The 26,222-nt window shown below is 40.3% G+C and overlaps 2 protein-coding genes across 3 annotated transcripts in view; both read right to left on the minus strand.

Annotated features, from left to right (window-relative positions):
• Positions 1-2,104: 2,104 nt before the first annotated feature.
• LOC148015208 (uncharacterized) lies at positions 2,105-12,087 on the minus strand. Its single transcript, XM_087665356.1, has 5 exons — positions 11,739-12,087; positions 5,955-6,111; positions 3,330-3,380; positions 2,757-2,849; positions 2,105-2,614 (listed from the first exon to the last, which is right to left on the minus strand). The coding sequence occupies exons 1-5, from the start codon at positions 11,873-11,875 to the stop codon at positions 2,537-2,539; spliced, it is 516 nt and encodes a 171-aa protein (XP_087521482.1). The 5' UTR covers positions 11,876-12,087; the 3' UTR covers positions 2,105-2,536.
• Positions 12,088-19,288: 7,201 nt separating this feature from the next.
• Positions 19,289-26,222, minus strand: part of LOC148015209 (uncharacterized) — a 38,587-nt gene continuing 31,653 nt past the window's right edge. The window contains exon 2 of one of the 2 annotated variants that reach the window (XM_087665023.1): positions 19,289-20,963. In XM_087665023.1, the coding sequence (XP_087521149.1) occupies positions 19,881-20,948 (1,068 nt within the window). In that variant the 5' untranslated portion in view covers positions 20,949-20,963 and the 3' untranslated portion in view covers positions 19,289-19,880. Of the gene's footprint in view, positions 21,039-26,222 lie in introns of both variants that reach the window. The other variant, XM_087665024.1, reaches the window with a different exon arrangement.

The following is a 26,222-nucleotide window of genomic DNA, read 5'->3' on the forward strand; positions in this document are numbered from 1 at the left end:
TGTAGATACAAAGGATATTACACCATAATCGAAAATATTGTTTATTCTTCATTTTCCACTTAGTCAATCGTTGCATTAGATGTCAACTATCTTGGGACTCCAAAAAATTCCCCAACTTTTCAAATTTAATATTTTGGTCTTGTAGGCCAATTTCGCCTTTTGTAAACGTTTATATAACATACTTATCTCTCTCTCTCTCTCTCTCTCTCTCTCAAAATGAAGTGATCAAGAGGGAGTGAATGTTTGTAAGCAAGAGAGTTTGTTTCATTTCTATGTATAGTTTAACAAGTTATTACAATTAAAAACACACATGAAATACACACAATAAGAGTTTTTGATAAGTCATATAAAACTACTCTAAAAGTCATCCTTAAAATATGCTAAAATATAGGCTAGTTATGCTTATGTATATATAGGAAACATACATTTTGAAAATTAATGAGTTACATGATCCAAAGACATGGGGACACATGGTATTGACATTCTTATCCATGCATGTCAAACTAGTTATAATGAGCATGTATAAACTCACATTCTCTCTTTCTCTCTCTCTCTCTCTCTCATTGACCATAAGTTCAATTTTTGTTTACATCAATCAACATCCTTTCTTACTACCACAATAAACAATCAACATATAAATAAGTTTTAGTTTGGTATCCAATATTTAGTGAGGTTCTTAGAGCCATCTACAAATAGAAATTCTAAGTTACTAATAGATAATATCATATGGTCCTCAATTTGACAACAATGCCAACAAACTCATATACTAGCCAAACAATTCTATAGATGTACTTGATTTCATGATGAATGATAAAGGCATACAATAGAAATGATAACTATGGAGAAAAAATCCACTTGTATGGAGATCACAATTCTACTTTTGACCTCCTTAATGAGGATAGGGAGCAAATTGAAAGTGGAAGAATAATTGAGAAAAATCAGCATTTATATCCCCAAGCAAATGATTGGGGTTCAATTAGAAGACTTAATGGGGTCAAAATTCATATCATTTTTCTACCAATAGACATCCCTTCGTAACAAATATTCAACAAAATTTACACGCGCGTACACACATACACACACAAAGTTGATTTACTTACATGTATTTATTACATTAAGTCAATCAATAATTAAAAGAGTGCCTCTTGTAATTTATCATAAAGGGATCACAATTTTTTTGAAAGTATGTAAATCAATTTTTTAGATGAATATGCACAAAGAGAGAGAGAGAGAGAGAGAGAGAGAGGTGGTGTAGATGGTGTTAGTAGTGACAGTGGTGGTGGTGGTGATTGCACCACCAAGTGTACTATGTGAATAAAAATAGAGGATTGCCAAGAAAAAGCTTGCTCCTAGCCCTCCCTCGAGGCAGATCGACCATGGTCTACAGCAAATAATTATCACAAGCAACTCTGTAATCATTCACTGGATAACCTTTGCCACCATGACATGTTTGCAACTTACCAGCTGGAGGATCGATCCATCCAAATAATTATGCCAAGCAATTTCCACTTCACAATGAACCACATCTACTCAATGTGAAGGTCAGGTCCTTTCACACTGATCTGGGAGGAAATATAATATCCTAGCCAAATTGAAGGGCGCTATAAACGATTGAGGATGGGATTTTCCTGTGTCAAAGAGTTAGAGAATAGCAAAAACCCTGCTCATCTAACTGTGGCTATCCCTTTCCTGAATAGATTTGTAAAACTCTTTCAACCGGAAACAAGTTCTGCTTGGGGGGGCTGTGAATCAGAAATGTGGGAACACTCTACATGCAGATTATCTATGGGCTGTGAAAGGAATAGATAGCACAGAACAGAAAAACAAGCTGAAAAACTGACAGAAGAGACACTGGAAGGCAAGATAAACAGGCTGCATCCATATTATATAATCAACAAAATCCCTGGAGATACAAAGGGAAGAACATACTATCACCCAAGTGACAAACAGATCGACAAATGCAGAGCTTGCATGAATAGAAGCAATACAAAACAGGGCCAATTTACCTATAAGCTGATCTACTGAAGATAAGATTGAATCATTGCTAATCAAAACCCATTGCAAATGATGGACATAAGAAAACATCAATCCCATCACACATAAAAGTCACTAATTAAATAAATTTCTTGAGAGTGTTTCACTTTGGCAAGCCTTAATCTACCGTCTGTGTACAAGTTAAGAATGCCTTTAAAGCACTGGCAACTATGTTTCAAAATGAGCCAATTATTCATGACCCAGAGTCGCCAGGAAACCTAACAATTGCATGCACTGTCAACTTTCTATGAATACAATTAATGTTCCAAGTGAAATCAAAAGAATATATAAAGCCTATAAATTTGCTGCGCATTATGAGCCTTTGCCATAAAACACAACCGTGAATTGTGTGCACCTCAACATGGTCAAAGGGAGAACACAGTCCTGCACCTCAATGCAAGCAAAGTCCAGAATGACAATCTTCTTCAGGCAGCATGTCATTTTTCCAAGTTAGAACAGATGTCCCCCAGACAGAACAAGGATGATTCAAGACCTTGATATGTCATTGAAGAGAAGATGCCCCTGAAATAATGTGCAGAAACATTGCCACAAGACAGCCAAGCAAGGCACCTGCTACTACCTGTAAACCGATATTTTTCGAATTCAGACCTTGCAGCACAAAACAAAATTTGACTAGTATGGACAGCCTCCAGAGATTCTTTTGTTACCAGAATATTATACTGCTAGATGAAACTGGGAGACAAACCCTTTTATCTTCTAACCTGTGAAGGAGTGTGCCCAAGTGGCTCTCTCAGAGGCCTTGAATCAGCCAAGGGATGCTCTCTTGGTAGCTCAATTACAATCTGATTCAGCACCTAAAATATCAAAAGAAGATGAGGACAATCAGGAAACACCAGGTCTATGAATGAGGTGAGCAATGATAAAAGCACTAGGCCTACGAATGGCTCCTTAAATACTCCATGAATCCAACATAGTTAACCTAGTTGACATGAATTGAGCACTTCCCACACATTTCTGAATCTGGTTTGTAACGTCAACTATTAGGAACTTTTGTACTTCCCACAGTCACTTTGTCAAGATCTGCCTCCTCCCCAAAACCCCCGCCAACACTTCTTGTTACAGCTTGCACATATTCATTTATAATGGACCAAAATTATCACTTACAAACAGTCACATAAGGAGGCAACTTTCAAAAATACCACTTTATTATTAACATTAGAAAATTGTGAACTTTCCCAACACATAAGCAGAAGGCTTAGCATTTTTTTTAAGATCGCTGCCACTTAATCTATCAATCTTGAAACTGCACGTTAGAGTTCAGAAATATACCATACCTCAGCCTGGCGTCCAGCCTGCAATCTAACACCAGATGCATCATACATAACCTACAGCATTAAAGAAACTCAAGCTTCAGAAATTGAGGGAGGTTGTCATAACAAACAGGCCTATGAGACCCATAAAAAACCACACACACACACACACACATATTTCACATGCACACATCAGAGTTGACCAATGCAACTTGCTTTCAGCAATAAGGCCTTCCTTTTTGCAATATCAGGCACCAAGACAAACAAATTCATACAAAAGTTACGGATTATCATCAATCTCCATCAAAAGCTGAGAGATAAATGACATGTAGGGAGAAAAAGAGAAGCTAAGCCTTTATTTTGAAAATAAATTTATTCCTCAGAATGCCTCTCTATAGGTCACAAGTTTAAGCTTTCCAACAAAAGCATATATTTCACATCAACCCCATAGGTCGGCATCCATAGCTCAGTCTCCAACTATTGATGCAGGCTACAAGCTAAATGTCTGCTCCATTATCCAATTTTTGAGATTTAAACACACCACCACAAACAGCAAGAATCATTCAGCATTTTACCCTTCAACAGGTGCAAACACATACAATGTGTTAGATAGGTGATTCAGATGTGAATGTCCCCCTAAATAAGGGTCTTAGCAGAGCTAACGAGTTCAAGAGACGCTATGGTAGGGAGTTTCTGCTAATGAGGCATGTGTTGTGAGAGATGGCAGCAGAAGAGTAACACTCAAGCAAGAAGAAACGATGAAGGCAATGAAGAGAGAACTCAGATGAATACTAGATGAATACAATGATCAGCCCCTCCGTGTGCTTAAGTGTGTAGCTGCGATGAGGGTGCTAGAAGTGAGAAGGTAAGAAGTGATAGTGAGCAACTAAGAGGGGTGCCTATAAGTAGGAAAGAGACCCTAAAGATAATTTGTGGAGAAAATACTCTAACAAAGAAACTCAAACACAATCATACCACAAAGCACAAACTGGTAAAAGAACGTAGTTAGGGTTAGGTTAACTCAAAGACAATGAACACACTAAATAAGAAACTAAATGAATCTGAATAATACAAATGTTGACGCAGCAAACACACTATGCAATGAAGGAATACTAACCCCCGAACTCCAGTCTCAAGATGAGGCAGAGAATAAGAGTTGGAGAGTGTGTCATACTCCGACAGATCTCGAATCACAGCAAAGCAACCTCTGTCAGTGTCCCACAGCAATAAATGCAGCAGCAAGCAACCGGATCAGTGTTAGACAAGCAAAGGAGACAGAAAAACTTTAAACACAGCAAGCTGTAGATAACATGGCAGGCTGATAGCAGCCTGAACTGCAAAACAAAGCAATCTGGGATGATCTGGCAATCAGGGCAGCAGCCAGCTGGACAAAACGCAGTTGTTTGGGCGGACTGCAGCAGTAGGCGACAACATCAGGAGGCAAACTACGCGCAGAAAACAGGCTGCCAACAGCAAACGCAATGTCTAGGACAGATAGACTGCAAGGGACAGCTGGTAGGAGCAGCAAACTGCGGAGGGCTGGTAGACATGTGCCAAATGGTGGGAGGTGATGATGGGCAGCCCCAACTGAGATGTCCTCCACAAATGGAGTGTGGATAGCAAAACTATGGCACTTGCAATCTACAAAAACGAGATTGACTAAATGGGAGGGCAACCTGTCTATTTATAGAAAGTTTGGGGCCTCCCAAATTAGGGTTTGCATTGTGGAACACTGAAACTCTCTTGAACTATGTGTCTTTTTAAATAAAATGTCAAATCCATTAATTAACTTGAGTTTTGGGGCTGTGTACCAAAAAGATGGATGTTGCCCAAAAATAGGGACAAAGGACAATAAACCAAAAGTGACACAAGATGAGCAATCTCATATAGAGCTCCCAATGTCCCTCACTCACTCAACGTAGGGTGCACAACCAGGAGATGACCATGATCATCAACACCCTTCTCAGATCCTAGGTGTGCTTGGACTCCCAAGGGACAGAAAAAGATGAAGAATTGAATTGCTTGGGTCAGAATTTTCTAGACAATTTTTAGTTGGAGTACTTCCCAGGCATCATTGTGTTGATTTTATTCTCAATTTCTTGTCACTTCTAAGATGCTTTGATCTAAGCCTCCTCCATGTTTTGACCTTGTTTGGGTGAAAGTTTTCTGAACAAATACTCATGAAAACACTTGTTAACCATCATCTTGTATAATGAGTCTTTTAGACATCTTCAAAGTGCTTTGTGATAGTTCATTGAGGCATTCTTTTTAATTCTCAGAAGTGGTTCGCACTTCTTTTGCAATTAACCAAACAATTTGGCTTCAGCCCTTTCAAAAACAATTTCATGTTGAAAGCATGCAGGTGCATAACAACATGAAATTACGAAACATTTCAAAACCTGCTTCTTAGCTGAAATAAACACTGGATATTAACAAGTGGTTCACACTTCTTTTGCAATTAACCAAACATTTTGGTTTCAGCCCTTTTAAAAACTATTTCATGTTGAAAGCATGCAGGTGCATAACAGCATGAAATTACAGAACATTTCAAAACCTCCTTCTTAGCTGAAACAAACACTGGATATCAACTGGACTCAGCATTATTTGAGTGTCAAACTTAATCCAAGAAAACAAATTCAAAATGCCTACCACGCCTGCAAGAACCAATGCAATTGCAAAATTTGAACTACTAGGACCATCTTTCAGGCCTACAGCTGCTGCAAGTCCCATCACACTTGCTGAGTGTGATGATGGCATGCCACCAGAGCCAAAAAGCTTCTTTGTTTCCCACCGCTTTTCTTTATACCTGCAATAGAGAAGTCAAAGGTCAAATGGTGAAGGACATTATGTTCACAAGATTACCCTCCACTAATAAAATACTAATCAATAGGACCTACTCTTAACTTTAAGTTAATCAAAGCGTATCAACAACTGCAAACATGGGGTTATTTAAATCAACATAGACACAAACTATACAGTAGAACCAGATATTTATCAATGCTTAGAAATGCCTTAATAATATCTTATTCATACACAACAATCATAAAACAAACAAACAAAAAGATGAAAACCAATTTTAAAAGGAAAAAACGCCCAAAAAACTCATTATACATAGCCCCTCAGGTCATTCAGGTTCTTGTTCCCTGATATGTCATTGGGAGGTGGTGTAGAATTGTCATGTCTAACTCAATAACAAGGATGACTTTCTATTCTATTTGTTGAAACCCTAATTCAGTCAAACACCTTGCGCATCATCCTCTCTAAGGAACAGCTCTTAGCTGTCCATGCCACAGAGCTGGAGCTAAAGGAAACAGCAATCTTTGGTCAGGTAGTAGGGCATTCCCCATCTAGGGCCCAACTTCGGGACTGGCTTCACTCCACGCTGCGCATTGGCACAGCGCAGATCGTGGAGGTGGTTCTAATGGGCCAAGGGATCTTTAGGGTACGACTCACCTCGGCACACGCAGCTTGTGAGTTACTCGCCAATTCACCCATTCACCCTATGTGTCTACGAAAGGTCATTTACATAGTCCCTTGGTACAGTGGCTTCACAGTGGAGGCATTTGCACTCCACAACAAGTTTCTTCGGCACCTGGTCACCCTTCTCTTTCCCGTCCTGGCGATAGAGTATCACCAGTTGGTGGAAGATTTTGGACGGCTCTTTGGCACTGTCCTTCCCGCCTCTTTTGTGGACGCAATGATAGCCACACGCAGGAGTCCCAAAGGTATAGGTGGCAATGAAAGAGGTCAAGAATATTCCACAGTTCCTAGAGATAGAGGCAAGCAAACACTCCTTCAGGCAGCAGATCATTGTGACTGGGCAGCCAAGGCACTACCTGCGATGCCATGACTTTGGGCACCACGTAGCAGAGTGCACGCACTTCGGAGCTAGGGCAGCTTCACCTACAGGCTCACAGGTGGATGCGGATGGTTTCACACGAGTACAAAGACGACAGAGAGGGAGACAGCAAGGGGCGCTGCAAGCAACTCCACAGCCACTACAAGGAGCAAGAGGGCGAGCATCATCGCCCCCCTGGCAGGGCACCATGCGGACCCCCTCCTCGCCCTACCTCACAAGTACCCCCTCCCCACAGCTCCCCCCGACCCCAGTCCACACCCCCCTTCACCCAGAGCTATTGTCCTCCCCCCCCCCCCCCCCACACCCACCGGGTGCCTCCAACCACCCTATTGTCCCTCGATCCTCCCCCTCCCACCGTCACCTCCGCCGACTAGTCCCCCCACCGACCAGCCCCCCCTCCTTGATCCCCACCCAGTACAAGTAACTATTCCTATTTTCCCATCCATTGCCCCCCCCCCCCCCCCCACAAGAGGTGAGGAGCCCCAAACACCAACATCCTTCACCCACCAGCAGTCTAGCCCCCCCTCACGCAGCCACTAATTCATCCATCCATGCCGCCCGTCACACTTTCCCGAGACAGGCATAGCTGCTATCACAGGAGTTTTTTCGCAATGGGTCATGATCCTACTTGAGAGTTGTGGAGCACGGAGAGTTCCCACTACCCCTGGAGGTGGGAATCTTTATGGTACGCAAGTCTAGGAGCGGCAAGGTACATCTACTAGCACAACCGGATGGACCAAACTATGCCTTCTTCCTTCAGACCTCTCACACATAAGACTGGACGACGACTCACATAGAGGAGGAGGTGAAGAGCCAAGTGGCAGACCACATCTCCCAATGGATGGGAGAAGGTGGACTGGCACTTTTCTCCCAGCGGTGGCCGGGTTGCATGATGGACATCAACTGGTGGGCTGGGGCCAAGGTCCCTCATCTGAGCATTATCTTTCGAGCCCCTCTGTAGTGGAGAGCGCCGATGGATGTGATCGAGTGGTCCCGAGCACAGTGTAATGTGTCCACTTGTTCCCTCTCAGGACACATCTTAGCAATCCATCGGAAAGAGAGTCTAGAAAGCTCCTCCCGGCACTCCCATGGAATGTTACGGGGTTTGCGATCTAGGACTTCCCGCGTCTGCCACGTAGCGGAAGTATTCCGGCTGTTCCCACTTAGGACCGACCTGAATCAGGGTTTTCCCTAATGGTCACTTTTCTAAACGGCAGCTAGCGTCCAACCCCAAGCGAACTACTTTATGCAAAAACGTCAGAGACGAAGTGAATTCATGCTGCACTTCGTTCAAGGAGAATGGGAAACGAGAGGGATGCAAAGCTCGACCTCTGCCATCAGGCAAAGTCCCATTCCGTTCCCCTAAAACAGCATAAATCGGGATGCTAGTAACCTAAACTCTGGGTCAACGCTCTTGCTGTTCATTTCCTTTGAGAAGAGCTCCTTGCTGTCCATTTCGATTGAGAAAAGTTCCCGGCCACCCGGGCACCCATCCGTAGGACGGATCCATGGCCACATCCACCGCACTTTCCTCAAGGTTGCTTTAGTTGTCTAATTACCTACCACATTTAGTTGGACATGCATCAAGCAACTTCCTTAATTAGCCAGTTAGACGCTCGTTCCTTCACGTAATCTTAGCACCTGACATAGAAAAACAATATCAAACAAGTTCCTTTTCAACAGGTTATCTTATTTATCTTTGGAATACATCCATAAAGTCCAGCTCGCAGGCTAATCCATAATCTGCCCGAAGGCAATCCATAATCCACAGGGATTACTAATCCAAGATTCCGCCGGTAGACTAGTATGCGGGCCTCGAGATCAAATCCCGAGTCACGTTGGCCTCTTGTGCAGGGCCCGGAAGGCAAGGGATTTACGGCTAGAGCCCCCCCTGGCACCCAAGCGTCCTCCTACTCCAAGTAGCACCCAACGGAGAGACCTCTCGCAGCGGGTTCGGTCCACGTTTCTGGCGCGACTACAACCCCCTTGGTTAGGGTCAGGCAGACAGTCGAGGGTAACTGATGCTGCCTCTCCCTTCAGGCCTTCAACCTAAAGCATTAATTATCTTTCCATCTTTAGTTCCTTGAGCAAACAATGCAAACAGTGCTCCTAAACTGTTACAAACACAATCAATCCAATGGTCGTTTACTTGGCCAACTGCTAAGGAGTGAATCCTTATCTCCGAATGCATCCAGCATTCGATCCGGAATCAATTGTAACTTGGCAAGGTCCCCAAGGGTTTGTTTGTTCACCCTTTTGTCCTTGGGTTAGGGCCATACCCTGTTAACCCAACTTAACCAACACCTTAGGTTTCATAAATCAACAGTAAATCCTAGCGACCATGTCGCTCTAACTTGATCGTCGATCCTTTGCTTCCAAGCAAATACATAACTTCCCTTAACTTGGCAATTGCCCCCAAGAAAGATGATGTAACAGGATGATTACTCATTCTCTTGCAAGTTAAACTTACGCAAGAACCTGCCAACCTCATTCCAAGGAATGGCAAAACTCTCTTGTGATCAAACCACAAGGCCATGCGACGTTGTAACTTGTTGCACAAGTGTCGCATCTATTCCATGGGATCATTTCATCCATTGAACAACGTTTCCTGGTCAAGAAATTATGTTTAGACAAGAAGCAGGGTTTAGGGTGTCTTCTTATCCAACCCAATCCTAATTGCACTAGGCCGACATCGTTTGGTCCTAGGAATTCCAAACTCAAACCGAGTTTTTAACATTAAGTCGGTCGATCCTTAGGGTAGAGACCCTAGATCGTTATTTGCATAAGCGTCTAATTGACCCAAATATTCCATGAATGTGGGTAGGACCTTTGGGTTTGAGGGTTTCGACTTGGCAACAATTGCGAAACTAGGCCGAATCCTTAGCGTGCTAAACCCTAGTTAGCACTTGGGGTATTTATTGTATCGACTGAACCATGCCTATACGAATAATTGAATGAATAGGGAGACTAACTGAAAAATGAGAGAGTATGTGTAGTGATGAATAACACATGCCCTATTTATAGGCACACGAGTCACTGAACTATCAACGGTGGTTCCCCAACTCTCTCAAGTGGTGCCCAAACACCAAAGATATAAATAAAGCCTTGTATGGGGCACTTACTAGATACCAAAATAGGAATTAATGAGATACAATGAGCTTAATGACTTTGGTATCTCAACATCATGACTTGAGTTATTCTCACAATCTCTCAGCCTTGTTCAATATGTCTTGAAAATAGGATCAATAGTCGCTAACGTTTTTACTAAAGTGATCATTATCAGCATGCTTTTCCTCTTGGACTGCATGTTTGTGCTTGCAGTTTTTGCAAGTAAGCAGTCCTTGCCATATGGGCAGCAGACTTAACAGGCCAGTACAAATCTTCTTGTCTTTGTAAATGTCAAACAGGTTGCAAACTAACTAAAAGAGGATAGTCTTGCCCCTTGGCTATTCTGTTGGGAAATATTTCACAATTTGATCACAATGTCTCGTTTCAAAAGCTTTAAGTCATGCTTTTCTATCAAATTGCTACTTGAGCTTCATTTGTGCATAATGCTGCAAGAGCACCTCAAGTGTTAGATAATCAAAGAAAATCAGCTCTACAGGAATCTAGGACCAATCTACAAAATCATTGACCAGAGTAACCAATCCACCAAATTCCATTCCCAACCCACTGTATGGAGTAATGAAATAAGCAATGAGCTAATGACACATAATTTCCTATCTCAATCCCAAGTACAAGATAGGCTGTATACAGGCAGAAACACAAAGCAGGACTAGGTGTAAAGTTCTATGCATTCAATGCTCTTGAGATGTTCCTGTTGTCCTAATCAGCTAAGAGGTTGAAACTCCATGTGGCTTGAATTGGCTAATCCATCATGCATGTCCTCACTGCAAGCTCGAGATCAAATGTATAAACTTTACTATTATTCTTGGGTCGCTGAGGGTTTCTTGATTAAGTTGAAGGTAGTACAATCCCACTCTTAAATATAACAGTTGGTCAGTCAATAGCAGCCATGGCTCTCTTTTCAACAAATATAGTAGATTGCATTGCTCGCTTCTGGCAAAGCATGTAGCTTAGGTAAATGATGGAAAATGGAAGCTTTTGCTTCATGCATGGAGATCCTATGACTGGTAATGTCCTTGTAATGGCCAAGTCGCATGGATTGATAGTGCAAGCCCGTCATTCAAGAAAGGCTCAACTTTCTTTTTTGTATGAGGTGCGTCAACGCTTCCAGAAGCGGATGTGAAAAGTTACTGCTAACAATTTGCTTATCAGATTCGCACTTTACAATGCCATGTGCGTTGCAAAGATGAAGAAGGGTTTGTACTTATTAACATGGCATCAGTTCAATCAGTGAAACTCCTGAATACCCAACTGCGTTCGAGCTTTACCCCTTCCGAATTTGCCATTCCAGTCAAGTGCACGGTAATATATACCATCCAGATACGATCCTGCGATGAGAAAAGAAAGCATGCATGCAGAAGCTAAAAAGATGGGGGAACGGGTCATCGTCAAGTTTATCATGTAACAGATATGGCTGCAATGTATGCAAGGGTAGGGAGGGGACGTACCATGTAGTCAAGACTTTGAGGAATTGCGCGATGACGCAGGATATGAAGGCCACCATGAAAGGCTGGTTTGCGAACATGGGAGGGTTGGGCCGGGAGGAGTCGGGGGGCAACTCCATGCGTCCCGAGGCAAGGATCATGGGGCAGACACGCACGGGCCTCTCTCTCTCTCTCTCTCTCTCTCTCTCTCTCTCTCTCTCTGTGTACACTTCAGATCCTGTAGTCAGAAAAGAAGGATCATGGCATCGCGACTCGCCATAGCCGCAATCGGACAGCCAGCGATCGTAATCAATAGGAATGAATTCTCAAGAAATCCTGTCTTTACAACGTCTCTGCTGTCCAGTGTCCACCTTGTCTTGACCTCCAACTTATTTAATGGGAATTTTAAGAGGTAAAAATTAAAATGTCTATATTTGAAAGCTCTTTATCCTAGAAATTAATTTTTTTAATTTTTTGCAGGTTTCCTTATTTCTTACAATCTCAGTTTTAGAGGTCAATTTTAAAATATAGAGGTGGCATTACACTAAACCTAGGTTTCTCGTTTTTATCAACACTAATCCTCACTTCTTTCGAGCACTTCCCCAACACTTGAACCTTGAATTCATTGCTTACAAGGGAGGGCTTGCAAAGATAAGATGTTACATTAGGTTCAAAAGGCTTAATAAAGGTACCACAAACAAAATTTGTTCGCAAATATCATATCTAGAGGTCAAATTTATATAGTTACGTGTTAATGGTAAATATAATAATAAGAGGAAATTTTTGCATAATTGAGCCTTAAACTTGAAAATTGGCTACAATAAAACATCCATCCTAGTACATTCTCAATGCCTACTAAGATGCCAAGGGATATATATGTAAAGAGCTTGACCCATTTCTAGCATATTTTTAATAGTAGAACAAATAGTAGGCCCCTTCAAATTTGCTTCACTGGTAATATTCTTTCTAATAGTAGGAGATATATGTTAAATAAAAATATTTGCATCAACCCACTAAAGTGGGAGACACTTAATAGCTAAGCAAAAAAGTTTAGCCATATTTGCTAAGAGACTTATAAACTACTTCATACAAGAAATCCTTCTTTCTCAAACACTTTAACACCACCAAATTTCTTTTCTTTAAGTTGAGCTAATCAAGGAAGTTGTAGATTGCACCCTATCAAAAACCTTTGAATTTATGAAATTCCACATAAATTGTATATTGATAGCTCATATGACATCGCACAATTTGACTAACCCCTCATTAAGTTAACTTGCATCCCCAAAAAGAGCTTGACCTTGCCATGAAATCCAACATTCTCCACCCATTTCTTGATATAGAACCTTCGTGATATTCGCAAATCTAAGTGACACAAAGTTTCTTCACATCTTTCACACAAACACATATGGGAGAGACAATCCCTATTTTGTGCATTCTCTATCTAAGAGAAAACTTATTCATAAGAGTTTTCCAAAGCATGAGGTTCATTCTCCTGGAAGGGGTGCATCCCCATACCCTTCTCATCCTTTGATTCCACATCTTGAGCTTAGTCCATGGGAGTTTCTTATTCCAATACTCATAGAGCTTCATGATGTGCTAAACTTTGTAGGCATGGAAATATTCTCTCTTAAAGCGATCCATGAGGACTTCCCCCTTCTCTAATTCAAAATATTTAAGCAAATGAATCCACTTACCAATGCATGCAATTAGCCACTCCTTCTTCTATTGGTGAATCTCTCTCATCCACAACTATTCATTTTTGTATGAGTCTACTTTTGGGCAATTTCTTCCTTCTGTTTGATTTCCTGCACCATATAAAACGTTAGACTATAGCATTCCATATGATCACAAGCTTTTGTGCCGCTTCAACTTTGAAATTTGATTTTAATGGCATTGCTAGAGGACATGTCTTCCCAAACAAGGCCAAATCAGCAACATTATTGTATTCAACAATTGCCTATCCAATGCCTCAAGAGGACATCCCATGGTTGAGTTGATCTAAGCCTCTTGAGCAATTTCAAAATCTCTCTCATCCAAAATTGTTCTTTTTCTAAAAGAGTTCACTTTTGGGCAATTTCTTCCTCCAAAATCCAAAGTGGTTGAGTGAAGTGCCCAAGATCCTCCCATCTCATGATACTCTTCATGAATTTAGAGATTTAGAGAGCTTGGGCTTTTCAAGTATAGGCACAAACCAATCTTCAAAGGCTCTATCAAAGGACCAAATCATAGCACATAAGAATCCCCCCTTTCTATCCACTTTCTCATACCATACAAATTCTTTGACCTTAGGCTTCTAAATGGTCACAAACTTTTTTGCCATTTCAAACTCCAATTTTTTTGCTCATTTTTTTCTTTAATGGCATTGTTAAGGAGCATGTCCTCCCAAATAAGGCCAAGCCAATGACCCCTATGCATCTGTGACAATTGCTGATTCAATGCCTCAAGAGGAAAGCCCATGGTTGACTCAAACTAAGACTCTTAAGGAGTTTGAAAATTAGCATGCTATCCTTGTCTTTTATGGGTACCACCCCCACGCCTCCTTCCTTCTTCTGAGTCACAATCAATTCCTAAACTATAGCATGCCATCGATATGTTTCTTTTGTATGATCAAAGGAAATTCCTAAAGACCTTCTCTAGGCCCTTCCAAGCTATAGTGCTAAAAGCAATAAATCAACCACAAATAGTGAGGTTAAAGACAATTATAGGGTTTAGAATAACAATTTTACCACCGAAGGTTAGAACTTCGACATTCTACTTTTGGACCTTTGATAACACCTTTCTTTGAAGCTAGTAAAACCTCTAACATTGTGAAATTCTTAGTCCAAAGACACCCTAGATATTAGAAGATCTCACTCTTCTACAATACCTTGAGGCTATAACCATATAGCTAAGCCATGGGACCTCCAAATCCTAGATACAAAGTCTTTGTTCCTACAATTTCTCGAGGCCATAACCATATAGGTAAGCCGTGGGGCCTTTAAATCCTAGATACAAAGTTTTTGTTCCTATTATATATGATCATTGAGCCTAACAATATGTGGAATGTATCCATGAGGGTCTCAATACTCTTTTGATCTACTTGGACAGTGTTAGAAAGGTTAGTAAAGAATTGGGAGACAAAATGCTCTCTATTAAGAAGGTTGAGACCCCTTAATCCTCTTCAAGCAGCCCATAAGTTTCTTCAATGAAGGGTCCATGATAAGGACAAATAGCAATGGGCCATTGGGACAACCCTACCTTATACTACACAATCAAAGAATTTTATAGGTATTTTTCATTTTATATGTGCCAATTGCTTTCCATTTTCTGTACTGGGTTCTTATTTATGTCTTAAGTAGTTTTCTTTACTTGCCTTTTTAGGCACAATATCATTACTGAGATGGTTCTATTCACTAACAAAACAAAAGATTTTTTAAATTTAAAAAGCATAATGGAAAATCATTTTGCCCTTTGTTTCTTTTAGGGAGTGAAAAGAAAAAAAATTGGCCTTGTCAAAAGAACATTTGCTCCACATTAAGGTGGCTATGAATATAGAACCCACTATGTAGCCCTCCATACATAGATGTTTTGTAGCATAAATGGAAACCAAAATCACTTTGACTCCCCCTACGGAGACTTCTACTACAACAATAGAACCATCATCTTTTGTCAAGCCAACTAGGGGGAGTGGAAATTGGAAGCATCATTCCACCTTTGCAATCTAGATGAAAAACCTATAGGAGGTCTCTTCCCCTTTGTTGAACCTTGCATGCATGTAGGCTATGGCCAAGCCTCATGGAAACCTTAATAGGTTTAATGGCCATGTTTGATTATACTTCCATGATCACATTTGGTTTGGCAACCTTTGCCCATGCTTGATAGTATTTACAATGCCTAACCAATAAACATTCTCTCCATGACCTAGACACGTGTGTGCATGCGTGTGTGCGTGTGTGTCCATTTAAGTAGTTAGCATATATCGGAATGCACTACACAATATCCAACATATATGTATATGTACATGTATATATATAGTAGATATGCATGAAATACTTTTGGTATGTTTATAAGTATAGTCATAAGCATCCATGCATATAAGCAAGCAAAGTGCTTATCTATAGGTGTGTATGTAGATGTGTATATGAGCATGTTTGTATGGATGTATATATTCATGCATGTATGTATGCATGTGCTATGAAATAGTGACTCGGGTTTTTAAAAAATTCACCAAGTTTTGTGAATGATAAAAATGAAGAAGATACAATTGAGACATTATGTATTATATACACCTTATAAAGAGGAGAAAATATATGGACTTTGAGAATGAAGAAACAAATGAGGGCATGGGGAGCAAGTGAATATGAGTATCATTATCTATCTTTTAGCACATTCTCCAATGCTCCATCTCTTTACTAAAGAAAATTACTCATATTCATTTTTCTCTAAAGTAATATCCAAGCCTATAAGAGGGGAACTTATTCATGTAATAAAGAAACATAGATGCTTCCACATAAAACATGAGAATGCAATGGTGCCAAGGGGGTCCTACCATTGACACCATTTATTAATTGTAAGAAAGCAAACCAAAAAGGAATTTCTATGGTTTTCTATTTTTGTATGAAATTGAAACCTTCCATCCCAAGAGCTTACAAGGAGGGGGGGGGGGGGGGGGGCGGGGACACTTGAACCTCAAACACAACCAAACCTTGTAAATTTCAAAATCTAAAATGGTTTTCAAAATGTTTTGTGAAATGCACATAATAATCTTCTCATGTGCTCATTTTCAAGATCTAACTGCATAAGCAAACCATGCTATTAAAGCCTTTATCAAAATAGGGAATTTATCAATAGCTTAAGTGGGAATCACGTGGATCCCTTATCCTAAGACTTTGTGCACTACCTAGTGTATGGATCATGAGATGGGATGAATATTCTTTTCTAAAGCAACATGATCATAAATTTGCAATGACAAACAATCTCTTTCACCACTTTAAGACTTTCAACCCTATAAAATGTATTAGCACACGAATGTTGGAATGACAATAGCATGAACAAAGGTTCTTCTTAATCAATGTGACACTCACATGGAAACACTCTAGAAACAACTACAAGGTTTGGTTTCCAATGCTTGTTCTATCAAAGCTTACATAAATGTCCAAAAACCATGCTATCGTGGAAGGGGTTAAAGCCATGTAAGTACAATAACTAAAAGCATTCACAAAATCCATCTTAGAATCATGGTTCATTTTAGTCAAGAGTGTGCATCTAGTAGTGTGGTTGAAATGAGACTCAAAACAAATTTTTTTCACAACTCAAAACAAATGGATGAATTCAAACAAAAGTTGTATTGACATATTTAAAAGCTCAATGATATATGAGATAAAATGTATCACATAGCTTATACATATATGTTGCCTATGTTGAAATTTATTAGGCTTTATGGACGAAACTTGAAAGCTCTCTTGGTAGCATTAACATGCTCATATTTGAGACTTCAATAGATTGCTTGATTTCATCATTTTAGCATAAAAATGTGTGGATGTAAATATTGATCAAATATTGGTTTCTCTTTTAGTTATGCATATGGATTGGGCATGCCTTAGACTATTGTTTTCCTATGGAAGTTACTTTGTATCATTGCTAGGATTGATAATGCATAATTGATTGTAGTTAGGTTATGATAGAGAACAATATGTAGTAGCTTAACTTATTTAAGAAGTAAAGGTAAAACACATGATTTTTGTGCGACCCATCCATTAATAGAAATACATACTAATCCTAGCATTCATTATCTTGTCCCTATGTACCTTTAGTGATTAAGATTATGGCATGCTAATTGTCACTACTAGATTGCTTGCTTGCTTTACCATTGTTATTTCATCATTCTACCTTCTTCATTGCTTCTACTATACCATTCCTTGTGAGAGGGATGTAAACACCATGGGTACACTAAAGTCTCGTGGAGCTACTTTGTTTATGATTCAAACATCTCAATGTCATGTAATATGATCTTTACCTTGTGTTTGTGATTTCAAATTCTTTTAAAAGTTTGTGTATCTACAAACATTTCTAAAGAACACAATATTGCTCTACAATTTTCATGTGAATATATTATGCAATAAGTATGGCCATACTACATAAGTACTTTTAAAGCATTCTTATGATATTGTGCAAAATGACCGTAGTACTTTCAACCTTGCTACCTTTGTTTGGAGGATAGAAGAGAGGATATAATAATCATATAAGAGGGAGATGGAAATCATATTTGAAAGCAAGTCATTTTTTTAAAGGGTTCCAATTTCTACAATGGGTTTTAGGTTCCTTTTTAGCTTCAATCACTTACTATTTCCTCTTTCTAATCTTGTTCCTTACAGAATTAAACCAAGAAATGCAAAACTGTGCACAACTCATGCTTCTTGTAATGAATCCTATTGAGTTGGACATTTAGCTCTATAGAGCATTTTGGCATAACAAAATAGATTATTGAGTTTGGTATTGCTCTAGTATAAGATAGATTCATTGGATTTTAAACCACCTTTAGGTCAAAGTAGCTCACATTTTATCAATCTCTTTTGGTAGATTTGGGATAAACAATAAGTTTAACTATAGTTGCATGATCCCAATGCATGCCTCCTTGCACACTTAGCCTTGTAAAATACTACTTCCCTACATATCTATCTTTTCCCCACCCCCAACACATATGTGATGTTATTGTCAAATCTATGTGCACTTTAAATTTTGTTAGATGTTATATGTTTGTGAAGTTGAGTTTTTGATGATGATACTTCAAAGGAGATATTTGCAACCAAGCTTCTACCAAAGCTTGAATTAAATAACCTTATGCAATCCAGTTATGCATGGATTGCATAAGGATACTATATAAACCCAATTTTCTTTTGAAGGATCAAAACACATGAATACCATTTGTTCTTATGTTGTACTATGGACATTTGCTCAGCCCCATGCTTTGATGATGAGAGAATCTATGCCATTCCTATACATTTTCAATTTGTTATCACACGTCATTTGACCTTAACATGATAATTCTAGTTGGCACACATGCCCCATAGTTACTTAGTTATTTTCTATTTTATTGTTGCATTAGAAAATGCTCACACTTCACATCACTAGTAAGAATTTTAATCTCTGTAATGATCCCATTTCAAAATTCTAGAGATGCACCTTTTGTCAAATTTTTGATAAAAAAGTAGCCATTTCAAAATGTTTGATCATAAAAACTTAATCTTGTAAAGTGAAACCCAATAATTGGGAGAAGGGAATCATATTGAGCTAAAATTACCTAAGAACCATGTACATAAGATTGTGACTGTTGAACCAAGGCAGCTAACTAGTGCAACTTAGACAAACCAAAGAGTGTGTAGTAGCAAGGTGCTTCATATGATATGTGTAAATTTTACTTTCACCATATAAATAAAATAAATTAAACAACTAAAAAAGGAACAAAGATAGAAATATTGTATAGCTGTTGTATATTATGTAGGGGGAATTAAGGGGAGGCACATGCATACTAACTACATCTATGTAGCATGCAAAGTAGTGAGAAAAAGAATGAAGAAAGAAAAGCCATTGGCATCTACAGAAGGCCAAATTAGCCTAAGATAAAAATAGATACATCTGAAACTCAAGGAACTGTCATGTTTCATGAGTAAAACAATTTTGGAGGTAGAACTCCATTGAGGCCTTACCATGGCATGTCAAAAACTTAGAGACAGCTCCTTTTAAAATCCAAGACAAAGAACAAGACGACTTAACACTTTGAAGTTAGTTTTCAAACTTTTCCAATTTTCAGCAGCACATGGGAAAAAATGTCTGCAAACTTTAGAATGAGTCACAAACGTGTGTTCCGGCCTCATAACATCTCATTATACTTGTAGGTGTATGGTGCATTCCCTGCATGTGACATCACCTCAACTGCATGTGACATGAAATGTTGTAAGGAATCTTGAGGGTTGTGGCATAAACATGTTGTAGCAGTAACTACATACCAAAACTCGCATTTAATTGCCATCTCCAAAACTGGCAGATAAGATTTGTACCTCAGGCATCTACATTTTGGGATATCCAGCCAATCATTTATGCCATTTTGTGCACCTTGACTGGAACATTCTCTCTGATTCTTTCTTAAAAGAGGCTGTATTAAGATAATACAAGTAACACAACTGCCTGCTAAAGGTATGAATTGAACCACTCGAAAATTTCATCTGTTCGTGAGCTAGACATTTCATGATAACCGTAGGCAAGGTTAAGTAGCTCCAGTATATGTAGTTCCCACATTCTCAAAGAAGAATCAGGCATCACTTGGTGATTTTTCAAATGCATCATCCAGTTCACAGAACGGCCATCTGCAGGCATGTTATCCTCGGCATCCACTATACCACTTTCCTTTAGAGCCCATTGTACTCTGACAGAAGTTCTGGCATCAAGACCAGGAATTTTAGTAAAGAACTCAGGTATCACTGGTAACGGGTAGCATTCTGCCTCTGCAGTTGGTACTCCCTTCCTTTTAAGCAACTCCATGGCATCTTTGATTAAGGCTGCCCTTCTTTTATCTTTTACCATGTGCACAAATAAGGTTGGTGGGTAGTTTGGACCTACTTCCATTGTTTTGAACATACCTTCAGAGATCATTATCACTATAGACTTGAACTTGTATTCCCTGGCTAAAGCAGAAATGAAATGTCCTCCTGAAGATGCCCCAAGGGCAACAACTGGAAGTTTAGTCAATTTCTTATCAGTTATCCAAGAAGAGAGAATGCTCAAAACATTGCTCTTGTCAGTAGCTAAATGCCAACACTCCCTTGTACTAGAAATTGCTATCACTGCATAGCCCTGTGCTATTGCATGGCGGACAAGGATTCTTTCCTCCGGAAGACCAACACACTCCACACAGTTGGAACTTTTATCCCAGAAATAAATTGGTCTGCAATGACAGCCATGGGCAATAAAAAGAATGGCCTTGGGAGATGGCGGAATTTGCCACACAACCTGTGTTTCCTGAAAATACTGCAGATTACCAGAAAGAGGAGAAAAAGAGGGCTTCTCTTTCCAAATCTTCCTTGAAGTTTGAGATACAGAAGATGGGGACTGATGTGAAGTTAGTATTAAAATTGGAGCTAGCACAAGCACTATCGCAGCCAGTAGAAGTTTATGCCAAGCAGTAATGTGTGAACAAAGAGAATATGCTAATCTGTACAGTGTTGGATGTCGAAAATCTTCGAATACATGTCTGGCCATGTATACAAAGACACCCTGAAAGTCACGTCATTTCTGCTAAATTTAGTGGAAATTCAAAGCAGAAGTAAAATGTTGGAGTGAAGGAAAAGCCTGTAAAAATAAAACTTCAAAAATCTGGTGTCCAAGTTCTCGAGGAGCTGGGACTCTAGAAAATCAATTGACAAGAAGCAGTCTCTAACATTGTAGACAACCTCATAAATGGAAAATGCTTGTGCTTGCTAAAATGAAACATACTGAAAGGCCATACACAAGGAGCACATCAAAAGGCAAAACTTTAATCAAAGCATACTAAGAGTCACATACAGGGAGCACATCACAAAGAAAATTTGTCCAAATACATTGCCCAATCAAAGCACCAGCCTGCTGCCCTTCCTGCCATCCTGCCACATGTCTGCCACCTTGGACCTGCTCTAACAAGCTCTACCCACAGACTACCCAAGTCTAACCTTTGGGTTCTAGCTGACAACAGATTTAACCATGCATCCTGTGACCATGGCAGCAACAAAACAAATTTCTTTATTTGTCCTAAAACCTGCAGAGTCACTGAGAAAAACGTTCTCCCTTTGTGGCATGCATCTCCTCCACCACTGCATCTAGTGAAGGTTTGGCCATAGCCTTGGGAGCAACAGCTCCCCAAGCTGCCTTCAAAGACACCACCATGTTAGCCTTTGCACATATCATGGTTGTTATGCCCGTGGCTTGGGCAGCTGATTCATGGATGGACAGCAGGCTGGCAACTCGTTTCATGGGCAGCAGCATGGTTAGATGATCTGTGTGGCACTTCTCTCCTGCTGGCCAACCTGCTCCCATGTATGGCATTGTGATTGGCTATATAGCCTGTCCTCTCTCTCATCATTCCATTTATCATCTCACCTGCAGAGAGGGTGACAAACAGCGTGCTGCTGCTACTCACATGCAGAGCTTTGATTCCTTGATTGTGAACTTTGTTCTTGTGCTTTATCTTATGAATTTCTTTGTCTATTCATGGACTTCTCTGAGTTCTCTATCATCTTCTTTCACTGTGCATTATTCAATGTTCATGTCTTCATGCTTTGCTTCCGGATTTTGCACTCACATAGTTTTGGACGTCTAGCTTGCTAGATCCTGGTGCACATTGATGTTTGGGGCTGATTCTGCTTGCCTTTGCCTGCTCCCTAGCATCATCTTCATCAAGGTGGTCTATTAGGTAGCTGTAGACAGCATCATGCACTCATCTTCCTCCCGAGTGATGCTGTCCTTGCGTTTTGGCTGCACCTGTGGCTGCATGCTTCCCTCTCCTCATCTGCAACTGCTTTAGGCTGCGTGCCTACTCATGTAGCTACCTGCATTTTTGCACCCTAATCTTCTGTGTTGAGTACTAAACTCTATTCAAAGTTGCATCCATTCTCGTGTGTTACATGTGTATACTGGTGGTGTTTTGAACTATGAACTATAACTGTTGACCTTTGTGTTTATTCTCAGACTCTTGACCACTTAGTAGTTTTCAGTATCCCTCCCTACTTTCTGCATTATTATCTTCAATTTCCTCTATGGCACCCTCATGTACTAACAAACAGAATAAACTCCTAGGTGTATCACACTCTGATTAAAGCTTGGTTTGTGCTAAAGAGAGTACAGCATATTGTCTCTGATTTGGCTCCTGGACCTCGGTCCTCATCCATCAGATCATCTATCCACTGCTACTCTCAAACCATAGTGATGCCTTGGAATATGTTGTGCTTCCCCAGAGCATCTTCAAATAAGTCCTACGAGTAGTTACTTTCTATGTGACATTTGAAGAGGTGTGGACCAAGCTTTAACTCATGTACAAGACTCCATCCACCGGGATGTTACTCCCTGTGGTCAATCTCTAGACCATTTGCTTCAAGGCACGTGAATCAATGTAACATTTCCTTCTCCTAGTGACAATTGATCATCTTCAAAGCATGTCAATTGCTCTTCCAGAAGCTCATTTGGTGGGAACTGGTCTCTACAAGCTCCTTCCCAAATAATGGTGGTGTGGCTAATGCATATGACCTCCATCTTGCTTGAACATGAGTTTGCTCTCAGGTTACAGCTGAGATTGCCACCTTCTACTGGAAGTGGCTATCTTACAACACTTACGTGGCTAGAGAGAGGGGAGACAAGAAGAAGTGCAAGTGCTACTTTTGCAGGAAGAAGGGGATCTTTGGAAAGACTGCAACAAGAAACTAGCGGTTTCAAAGGAGGAGGCAAAGGGCAAGAGTGGCTATAACTCCTCAATGTACAACTGCAACTTCGATTTCAATCCAGTAGCTAAGGCTGCTGTAACCATGGAATTTGTTTTCTAGCCCTAGTGGATTGTCATCCCTCACATGTTCTCGGGTGAGAGGGATTGGGAGAGAGTGGTGGTAGTGGCGCAACCAAGCCTCATACATATCTTTGATGTGGAGGTTCCTAGAGCATGGATTTCTACATGTAACAACTTATCTAGCAGTTTTTAAATCTTGGAGCTGGTGCACCTTTAGGTCCGTGATAGGATTGTTCGACAACAAGCTAGCTTTGTTCCTTGTTGGTTCTCACATGGAAGACCCTTGGCATGATAGCTAAATGTGGGGAGTCCATGATCATTATGTGATTCTGCAAGGCTATTCATGATAGGCAAAGAGATTCTACTATTTTCATTTTCTATGACCACGGTTTGAGTATGGTTGACATCAACATCATTCTCTTCCCCAAGGCACCTCTAGTATTGGTACAATCATCAAGGCTAGAGTGGGTATCCATGTTTAATTCATTGTCATTGTTGTTTGTACTATGGTGTTGAGGGCTGTCTTTTGAGAGAGCTGCAAAAGAGGAATACACTAGCACGAAGAAAGGATGAAGGAAATGAATAGAGGACTCAATTGAATACTAGATGAAAGTTGAATACAATGACCAGCCCCTCCACTTGCTACACTATATAGATGCACTGAGGGTGCTAGAAGTGAAAAGGTAGGAAGTGATAATGACTAATTGATAGGTGTGCCTATAAATAGGCAAGAAACCCTAAAAATACTCTCAGGTAGCATGATGGGAAAAGATTGTATGTAGTAATGCAATTCTATTTGCTTTACATAGACAAAGCGTGGCTGCGACTTATCTGGATAATGCACCTAAAGAAACCCTAAGAATATTCTCAAGTGGCTCCCCAAGACAAAAAGATGGACGCGGCCAACAAATAAGTACAATGGATAATAAGACCAAAAGTAACCAAAATGAGTGGGACCCGGACAAAGCTCCTAATGTCCCTCACTAACTCAAGGTAGTGCTCACAACTAGGATATTACCATGGTCATTAACAGTATTGTATGTAAACCATTTTAAGTTTTATTTTATTGATCACCCATGACATGATAGATAGTGTTAGCTTTTGTACACATCATGGTTGTTATGCCATTAGCTTCGGTGACTTGTCCATGGATGGGGATGGCAGGTTGGGCGGCTCATTTCATAGGCAAACAATGAATCCCTCTATTGATATGTACAAAAAAGTGGCACTAATACTCTTCCATCTTCATGCCAAAGGGCTTTGGAGGATGTACACATGTATGATTTGTATCGATCTTGACAATATCTACTCACATTGCACTCTAACATGGTATCAAAGCAATACAAGACTGATTGATCATGGGCAGATCTAAAGAGTGGATTTCAACGCGACGCCAAGGCTGTGTTTTCAGTGTTCGAGGGTGAACAAGCTACCTTTTCAGAGTTAAGAGGGGGCCACCCTTTGTTTTGTGCAAGTTATTCTGGAGCCATACCATCAAAAATTGATGTGGAGTACTCTAGGCGATTATGTACTGAAAGGTTCCCATGTTACCAGCTCTTCCACAAGATCAAAAGCTAGATGGAAAAACTACCGCATTTGGCTGGTGATGATGCTTGCCATCTTGGAGTCTATGATTTGGTAGAGAGGCCGGTGATAGTCTATCGGCAGATCTTTTCAAACTTTCTTCTTTAGAGAAAGCAATGTTGGTGAAAGTACACGCAGACTAGAACAAGTTGAATGACTACATCTATTCTTTCTTATTTCTTTCATGTACTCTAGCAATGATAGCCCATATTAAGCATCTTACCAACACTCAAGAGATATGGCTTGAACTAGATCGGCTCTATGATAGGATGATTGTCACGAAGAGGGTCTCTTTGGAGGTGCAAATGTAGACTTTGAATCCAAGCAATTCCACTTCCATGTGGGAGCATGTGAACAAGCTTCGACAGCTACAAATGTAAGTTCAAAATGTTGGCAAGGTGACGACTTCCAACAATATGGCAATTACTTTGTTGTTATTGCAGCCACCCCCTTGATTCAATGCGAATACTTCACTTTGAATGCTTCAAAGCAGTCGGAGACCCTTAAATGGAAGGAGTTGATTCCTATGGTCTTGAACCAAGATGAACAATTGAAGGGTACGAATGTCCAAATATCTGAGGCCCTCACAAGTCAAGCTTCCCAAAGAAAGGGAAAGCAAAATGCAAAAGAAAAAATAAAAGAATTAGAAGGACAAAGAGTCCACTTGCCACATCTATGGTAAGAAAGGTCACTCGAAGAAAGCTTGTCCTAACAAGGATAAGGACACCAAAGAGCCCTTCACAAGATCCATCTGATGTAGCATTGATGGCCCCACACACTCAAGAGTGGATTGTAGACAATGGCACTTCCTGCCATACGACTCCTCCAAATAGCATTGCCCATATGCATCCAATGCATGAGCTTATTCTAATCGGAGTTCTTTGATTCCTATATAGGGTAAGGCTGATATGCAATTGATTTTGGATAGGCACGACAATGCTCATATTTTAGAGGTTTTATATGTTCCAAGCGTAGACTATCATCTTCTTTCAGCGAGCAAGACTTGTGGACTTGGCCTCACGGTTTAGTTTAACAAGGAAATAGGATTTCTTTCAAGTTCTTGATGGAAAGACAAGACAGGTGCTTTGCCAAGGACATGAGAAGAATGGTGTCTATAAGCTGCATAGCTCTTCAACTCTTATTTCTCTTCTTCTTACTTGGTCTCAGTCTCACCAATGGCATGCTGAGTACGGCCACCTTATTTCTCTTCTTCTTAGTCTCAATCTGACCTATGGCATGCTCAGTACGGCCACCTTAACTACGAGTACCTTAGGAAGACAGCTCGTGACCAACTTGTACATGGATTATCAGATGTTGGGGTGAGTCATCCGTCGTGTGTGTCTTGCATCCGTGATAAACAACATAGAGATGTGATTCCCAACAAAGCTTCAAGGTAGGCAAAGGTGCCCTTGGAGATTGTT

This window comes from Lygodium microphyllum, chromosome 24, assembly GCF_053477565.2.
Source record: "Lygodium microphyllum isolate KBCC chromosome 24, Lygodium_microphyllum_v1.1.10, whole genome shotgun sequence".
NCBI lineage: Eukaryota > Viridiplantae > Streptophyta > Polypodiopsida > Schizaeales > Lygodiaceae > Lygodium > Lygodium microphyllum.

Excerpts from the sequence above, each read along its gene's own strand:
- LOC148015208 (XM_087665356.1), bottom strand. The coding sequence starts at position 11,875 with ATGATCCTTGCCTCGGGACGCATGGAGTTGCCCCCCGACTCCTCCCGG. Across the intron at positions 6,112-11,738 it reads CTCAAAGTCTTGACTACATG|GTATAAAGAAAAGCGGTGGG; the intron begins GTACGTCCCCTC and ends TCTCTATTGCAG. Across the intron at positions 2,850-3,329 it reads AGGCTGGACGCCAGGCTGAG|GTGCTGAATCAGATTGTAAT; the intron begins GTATGGTATATT and ends TTGATATTTTAG.